The 8,497-nt window shown below is 39.4% G+C and overlaps 1 protein-coding gene across 4 annotated transcripts in view; it reads left to right on the forward strand.

Moving 5' to 3' along the window:
- mRF1 (mitochondrial translation release factor 1) overlaps positions 1–8,497 on the forward strand; it is a gene marked incomplete at its 3' end in the record, with an annotated part of 54,577 nt that extends 46,080 nt beyond the window's left edge. For all 4 annotated transcript variants that reach the window (XM_070088003.1, XM_070088005.1, XM_070088006.1 and 1 more), the window contains 1 exon segment: positions 8,384–8,497. In XM_070088003.1, coding sequence (XP_069944104.1) covers positions 8,384–8,497 — 114 coding nt within the window.

Below are 8,497 nucleotides of genomic sequence, written 5' to 3' on the forward strand. Positions count from 1 at the left end.
AAAACCGAGGTGAACGAAAACTGGGACAAAATTTTGACGAAAAAAGTCGTCGAAAGCCAAATTCGACAAAAACCATGGCAAACGAAAACCGAGGTTCCACTGTATTAAGTCAGCAATAGAACTAGACATTATAAACAATAAAAGGTAAAATACACACACAGTATACCCATTATTTACCTTAGCCCTTTCAGGGTCGCCAGGCCCTCTCCGAGACTTGTTCTCAAGGTCGCCAAATTTAAAAAAAAAAAATTTCTTATGAAAAGATAGAAAATCTTTTCCCGATCATAATGACACCAAAAGTATGAAATTTGATGGAAAACTTACGGAATTATGCTCTCGCGAAGTTAGCGGTCTCGATGATGTTTACGCATCGGCAATTTTGCCCACTTCGAGCCCTATTTTCGGCCAATTCCAGTGTACTAGTCGACAAAAATCATAACTATTTTGCTAGAACTCCATTTTTTCTATCGAATGAGTACAAGAAACCACCCATTTACCGATTTCAACTATCCAATAAAGTGGTCAGAATTTAGCAATTTTGCCAATTTCACACAAATTTCAAAAGATGCCAATTTCCGAATAGGGTCTATAATAAACAAGAAAGACATTCCTGGCACTAAAATAACACTTCCTCTGTTCATTAGTCACGTCCCCAGGCCCCTCTTACATTCTTTTGCTTTCCACTTGAATTTTTATTCTCACAAAAAATAGAAGATTTACTGTTATGCAGACTACTTTATTAGTGTAGAAATGGTATAAATAATATCAGCGCACTTGTGAAAGAATATTAGACTCACCAGTTGACGTGTATTGGACGCATAGCATGATTTGTTTACTTTTGAACTTTGGTAAAAATTGAACATTTCTGCTACTTTGAGCTCAATTTCAAGGTACTTTTCATTGTAAAGCCAGTCAAAATCATCACAATTTCTGTAATATGTCTTCCATTCTATAAAATGAGACCAGGAAAACTAGAATACAACAATAAATACCATACAAAAATACAGTGCAAAGTCGCTGCTTTAATCCAAAAACATGGTCAAAGGTTTTTTTTCTCATTATGCACTGTGTGCTGTAGGATTTTTTTTATACTGCGCACACTGACCACATAGACCCATTCTTTCATAAGTAGGCCTACCAGCTTTATCTCGCTAGATTTGAGGGCGCTAGAATTTAGGCGTTCTAGTACGTCAAAACCCCTGGTGCATAAGCCGTACTAGTACGTCCAAACCTTGAAAGGGTTAAAATATTTGTAATCTTAATGTAGGGTAAACCAGGTAAAACGAATAAACGAGACTAAGTGACAGAGAGTGAGAGTGACAGAGAGTGAGAGTGACAGAGTGAGAGTGACAGAGAGTGAGAGAGTGAGAGTGAGAATGAGAGAGTGAGAGAGTAGAGAGATGTGGAGGATGTAAACAAACAGACGAACGTGTCTGGTTATGGTTGATACACATTCATCTACACAACATCTCATATTTATGTTTATTTATTCTACTGTAGGGTGTATTTATCATGTTTATATGTTACGTAGCGTGTTTATTATATAATTTTGAAAAACGTATCATAGATGGATTAATGAAAATGTTTATATTAATGTAATATATGACATTTAATGCTCCTCAGAGTGATTATTATTGCTTACATATTATTATTATCATTATTAATATGGCATCCTCAAGACTAATAAGGCAGTCTTAGTGATTTTAATGTGTACCTGCATGTCAGCACAGTATGTAAATTTATTTAGGTACTTGTACACATAAGTATAATTATCAGAGTATATACTGTATAAAACATGAAATAACTTTAAAATACTTGAAATTTTGGAAAGTTTCTGAACATGATGGAAAGACACGGCACTCACGGAGAATGTAAACAAATTATGTGGGGTGCGGTGACTGTATTAGAAACTCAGGTAGGGGAGCTGTATAGCAAGTTTTGGTCATAATTTGAAATGTCTGTACAGTATTAGCAGAATACCGTAAGGCAAAATGTCATAAAGCACGGCCCTGCTGTATTGTATTTCCAAGTAATCTAGAATTGAGGCACCCTAATACTTGAAAATTATAGCTTAATCTGAAGAAATATACATGTCTGCCATCACTAATCCGGGAATCAGTAATCCGGTACTAATTTTGGCTAGCATAATTTCAAATTTCCGGGTTCGCCACACCAACCTGCTGCTACTGTTTGGTGGTGCTACTTGCTGCATAAGTCATTCAGATTTCTTTTTCTCCATTTATTGTTATAACCTGCTCACTTTTAGCCCTATTCATGGTTCCAACAAATAAAAGAAATGCTTCTTGTTGTGGAAAGCAAATACACAATGCACAATGTCCATAAAAGATACAGTGGCTTTGGAGCCACTATCGGTCGCCATGAGTTCAGCTCACTCAGATAAGCTGTGACTGGTAAATTTGGGCCTACATGAGAGAATAGGTCTGTGTGGTAAGTGTGCACCATATAAAAAAAAATCCTGCAGCACGCAGTGCATAATGAGAAAAAACGGCAACTGTGCTTTTGGTATAAAACAGTGACTTTGCTGTGTATTTTCGTATGGTTGTATTCTCATTTCTTTGTCTCATTTGATAGAATGGAAGATATATTACAGAAATACCGTATTTTACCCCTTACAAGACTTGTTTTAGTTTCAATGGCTCGGCATTGGATGTAACTGGGAGAGCTACAGCCCACCCCACACCCCAGACTTACAGCTCCCGTCACTGACCTTCAGTTTATAGGACACAGGGTGGTTTTTGGAGACATTTTATGGAAAAAATGTGTCTAATAAGCCACAAATACGGTAGATGTAATTTTGATGAGTTTCATGCCGGAAAGTACAGTGGACCCCCGGTTAACGATATTTTTTCATTCTAGAAGTATGTTCAGGTGCCAGTACTGACCGAATTTGTTCCCATAAGGAATATTGTGAAGTAGATTAGTCCATTTCAGACCCCCAAACATACATGTACAAACACACTTACATAAATACACTTACATAATTGGTCGCATTTGGAGGTGATCGTTAAGCGGGGGTCCACTGTACCTTAAAATTGAGCTCAAATTAGTGGAAGTGTTCGATTTTTGCCGATGTTCAAGAGTAAACAAATGACGTTACCGTCCAGTACATGTCCAACTGACCAGTCTAATACGCAGTCACAAGTAGGTTGACATTATTTATACAGTTATTGCAATATTGCAGTAGTCTGCATAACAGTAAATCTTCTATTTTTTGTGTGAATAAAAATTCAAAATGGAAAGCAAGCGTAATATAAGAGGGGCCTGGAGACACGACTGATGAACAGAGAAAATGTTATTTTAGTGCCAGGAATGTCTGCATTGTTTATTCTGGACACTATTTTGAAACTAACATCTTGAAATTTGTGTGAAATTGGCCAAATTACCAATTTCTGACCACTTTATTGGGTAGTTGAAATAGGTAAATGGGCAGTTTCCTGTGCTCAATGGACAGAATAGAAGGAATACTAGGGAAATAGCTATGAATTTGGTAGACTGGAACAATGGAATGGGTCAAAAATAGGGTGTAAAGTCGGTGAAATCACCGATGCGTAAATATTGCCATTGGGTTAAGCGTATTCTAACCTAACCACTCTAATCCAGCAAAATCTGGTGCTCTACAGGTCCCGATGATTCTAGATTAGTGATGGTCAACCTGTACTAATTCTGTTTTGTTTAGTTTAACATCACTTAGGCATTTGTTTAACACAGTATACAGGTGTCCCTTTCTTTATGCAATATATGGACTCCTAGTCAATGACACATAAATCAGAATGATGTATAGCAAACCCATTATAATATATAGAAAATTGGGATTTGTTCTCAGACTTCAGACTCCTTATTTTTCTCAGTTTTTTACCAAATGTATTCATACTTTGTAAATGTTCATTTCAAGTACATGTACAAAGTATGCAGGCCTAGCTAATATCAATGACATACTACAATATAAAAAGCCCCTTGTTATGCAGTATGCAGAGCATTTCAGGCAAATTAGGTCAGTTTTGTCCCAGGATGTGACCCACACCAGTCAGCTAACACTCAGGTACTCATTTTACTGATGGGTGACAGGGACAGCAGGTGTCTTATGGAAACATACTGGGGGATCAATCCCCAGACCTCAGTGTGTGGGCTGAGTGCATCGGCGATTGAGCTATGGGACACCTTAAATGCATGTATAAAGACTTCACATTTCTTATTTGGTAAAGATAGGTTAAGAATTGTAGATTTTTATATAAGTTGTTGGCTGGGAAAAGAGTGGAGTGGTTGGTGAGGCACAGTGGTGGGTGGGTAGTCAGTGAGTCAAGGAGGGAAACCCTAGCTACTGCTGTGAGGAACATGGGGTAGTGGGTTGAGTAGGATCCAGGGAGGGAGGGCCCAAGCACTGACAGAGAGAAGACAGGGGTTGATGGGCTGGGCGACCAGTAGAGTAACTCAGGCTTGGACTGGTGGCCATGTTACTCGCTGCCTCTTGCTACCTCCCTCATAAATTTACTGCCTCCCAGCATTCTTGTTTCCCTTCACTGATTCACTGCTTCCCTCACTAATTCACTGCTTCTTTCACTCTCCATCAGTGCCCCTCTCATTGCTTCACTGCCTCCCTCACTGATTCTTGCCTTCTTCACTGATAAGTAAGTAAGTTTATTCAGGTATACACAAATACAGTTACATAGATTATCATACATAGCAGCATATGTGTAGAGAACCTAGGATAACCCAAAAAAGTCAGAGTTACTTACTTCCATTGGGGTCCTTACTACCTTCCCCTCACTCTCCCTGCATCCTTTATTGCCTCCTGCACTGATTCACAGCTTCATTCACTCTCTCCCTCAATACCTTACTACCTTCATTTTATTCATGTACAGTAGACTGTCATTTAACATGGTAGTTACATTCCTGAAAATGCCGTGTTAGGTGAAACTGTGTTAGACGAACTGAAGAACTTATGAGAAAAATAGGGTTAAATTCCTGGGAGCCCCCAAAAAGTCAAACATCTTTTCTTTAGACCAACAGATCTTGCAAAAATAAAAGTGCATGTGTAATTGTAGTTCATTGTCATGATATATTACTGCTTAAGACTACAAATGCAATAGAAATAATAGTATTTCTTACCTTAAATTGTGGGTAATGGTGTTTGTGGATGATTGAGAAGAGAGTGGATATGCATGGTATGGCCCTACTGGGCTGAGGTGAATGGTTGTTGGTTGTTGTCAGAAGTGGATGGTAGAGGTTCTGGTTGGTAGGTAAGACACATGGGCAACAGTTAGGCAACTTTATTCCGAAACATTTCCCCTACACAGTAGGCGGCTTCCTCAGTTGAGTACAAAAGTAGGCAGGAGCAGTAGAGATGTGAAGACGATGTAATCAGTCCATCACACCCTGTATCTGTACCATATGGTACAGGACACCATATGGTACAGATAAAGGGATCCTTATGGAAATAAGTCACCCTGACTTTTCTGAGTTATCCTAGGATTTTATACATATGCTGCTATGTATGATAATCTGTGTAACTGTATTTGTGTACACCTGAATAAACTTACTCAAGCACATGTGGCATTGTAAGTTTATTTAGGTATACACAAATAAAGTTACGTAGATTATCATACATAGCAGCATATGTTTGGAGAACCTAGGATAACCAAAAAAAGTCAGACACTTATTTCCATTAGGGTCCCTGTACAGGGTACAGGGTACAATGTACCATGTGGTACATTATACCATGTGGTACATTATACCATGTGGTACATTATACCATGTGGTACATTATACCATGTGGTACATTATACCATATGGTACATTGTACCATATGGTATAATGTACCATATGGTACAATGTACCATATGGCACATTGTACTGTATGGTACATTGTACCATATGATACTATTGTATGACATGGCACCATTGTACCATATGGTTCAAAACCATAGAATTTCTCTTCAGCTCCACTTCCATCAGTCTTAGGACTGTAAGTTGTGAAGAGGAGAGTCAGAATTCGCCAGGAGAGTGAGTGGGGAGTGAGAGCTTCCTTGCCACCAGGCATGATGAACAAAGCTACTTTGGCGACATTCCTATAATGCCATGCAGGCGTCCAGATTTTTTCTATAGTGCGCACACTGACCACCCAGACCCATTCTCTCAGATGTAGGCCTACCAGCCTTCTTGCGCCAAATTTGACACCACTAGAATTTTGGCGTAAATCTACGGTTTGGACCCTCAACGCAAAGCCATAGATCTACAGCACAGACCCTGAAAGGGTTAAAAAAAAAAACTATTTTTTTTTTTATTTTTCAAAATATTCGGGGCACTGGGGTAGTGAACTTATATATAGGTTTGGACCATTTAGGTGTTAAGGCCATAGGCCCTCATTATATCCACCACACGGGAGCCACTCTTAAGCTTGTCTAATATCTCGATTTTCTTAGTAACTCCTAGACCTAAACACTTAAACCTTTTCTTGCCACTTTCAGCAATACTTATATGCCTACTGGGTGCCATGATTGCTTGGCAGATTTAAGATATGGCAGCCATCCAGGGAGGTACTACCATCCTGCCAAGTGAGTGTAAAACAAAATCCTATAATTGTTTTACATGATGGTAGGATTGCTGGTGTCTTTTTTCTGTCTCATAAACGTGCAAGATTTCAGGTACGTCTTGTTATTTCTATTTACACTTAGGTCACACTGCACATACATTTTATTATTATTTTATTTATTATCACACTGGCCGATTCCCACCAAGGCAGGGTGGCCCGAAAAAGAAAAACTTTCACCATCATTCACTCCATCACTGTCTTGCCAGAAGGGTGCTTTACACTACAGTTTTTAAACTGCAACATTAACACCCCTCCTTCAGAGTGCAGGCACTGTACTTCCCATCTCCAGGACTCAAGTCCGGCCTGCCGGTTTCCCTGAACCCCTTCATAAATGTTACTTTGCTCACACTCCAACAGCACGTCAAGTATTAAAAACCATTTGTCTCCATTTACTCCTATCAAACACGCTCACGCATGCCTGCTGGAAGTCCAAGCCCCTCGCACACAAAACCTCCTTTACCCCCTCCCTCCAATCTTTCCTAGGCCGACCCCTACCCCGCCTTCCTTCCACTACAGACTGATACACTCTTGAAGTCACTCTATTTCGCTCCATTCTCTCTACATGTCCGAACCATCTCAACAGCCCTTCCTCAGCCCTCTGGACGACAGTTTTGGTAATCCCGCACCTCCTCCTAACTTCCAAACTAAGAAATTCTCTGCATTATATTCACACCACACATTGCCCTCAGACATGACATCTCCACTGCCTCCAGCCTTCTCCTCGCTGCAACATTCATCACCCATGCTTCACACCCATATAAGAGCGTTGGTAAAACTATACTCTCATACATTCCCCTCTTTGCCTCCAAGGACAAAGTTCTTTGTCTCCACAGACTCCTAAGTGCACCACTCACCCTTTCCCCCTCATCAATTCTATGATTCACCTCATCTTTCATAGACCCATCCGCTGACACGTCCACTCCCAAATATCTGAAAACATTCACCTCCTCCATACTCTCTCCCTCCAATCTGATATCCAATCTTTCATCACCTAATCTTTTTGTTATCCTCATAACCTTACTCTTTCCTGTATTCACTTTTAATTTTCTTCTTTTGCACACCTTACCAAATTCATCCATGTTTATATATTCACACACATCTGAGTTTTCTTAATAGTTCTTGTTCTTATTGCTTTTCCTCTTATATCCATGGGGAAGTGGAATAAGAATCTTTCCTCTGTAAGCCATGCATGTTGTAAAAGTCATCTAAAATGCTTGGAACAATGGGCTAGTAACCCTTTTTTCTGTATAGCCTACTAAAAAGAAAAAGAAGAAAACAATCAAAGTGAGATGTTTGAATGTGCATGGATGTTGTGCGAATGATAAGAGAGAGATGATTGTGGATGTTATGAATGAGGAGGAACTGGATGTCCTGGCTTTAAGTGAAACAAAGCTGAAGGGGGTGGGAGAGTTTCAGTGGGGAGAAATAAATGGGATTAGGTCAGGGGTTTCAAATAGAGTTAGAGCTAAAGAAGGAGTAGCAATAATGTTGAAGGGTAAGTTATGGCAGGAAAAGAGGGAATATAAATTTATTAATTCAAGGAGTATGTGGAGTAAAATAAGGGTTGGATGTGAAAAGTGGGTTATAGTAAGCATTTATGCACCTGGAGAAGAGAGAAGTGAAGAGGACAGAAATTTTAGGAAATGTTGAATGAGTGCATGGGGACATAGCTATGGATTTATAGTGAGCAAGTAAGCATTTTTTTTAATGGATTTTGGGGTGGGTGGAATCTAAAGAAAACCACTGTCTTTAGAATCACTTTTTCCTTTTCAGATTGATGTGCAAATATCAACCAAGGACCTAAAGATTGAGACTAAACGAGCAAGTGGTGCAGGTGGTCAGCATGTCAATACTACTGACAGTGCTGTAAGAATTGTCCACTTACCC

Source organism: Cherax quadricarinatus, chromosome 23 (assembly GCF_038502225.1).
Source record: "Cherax quadricarinatus isolate ZL_2023a chromosome 23, ASM3850222v1, whole genome shotgun sequence".
In the NCBI taxonomy this organism is placed as follows: domain Eukaryota; kingdom Metazoa; phylum Arthropoda; class Malacostraca; order Decapoda; family Parastacidae; genus Cherax; species Cherax quadricarinatus.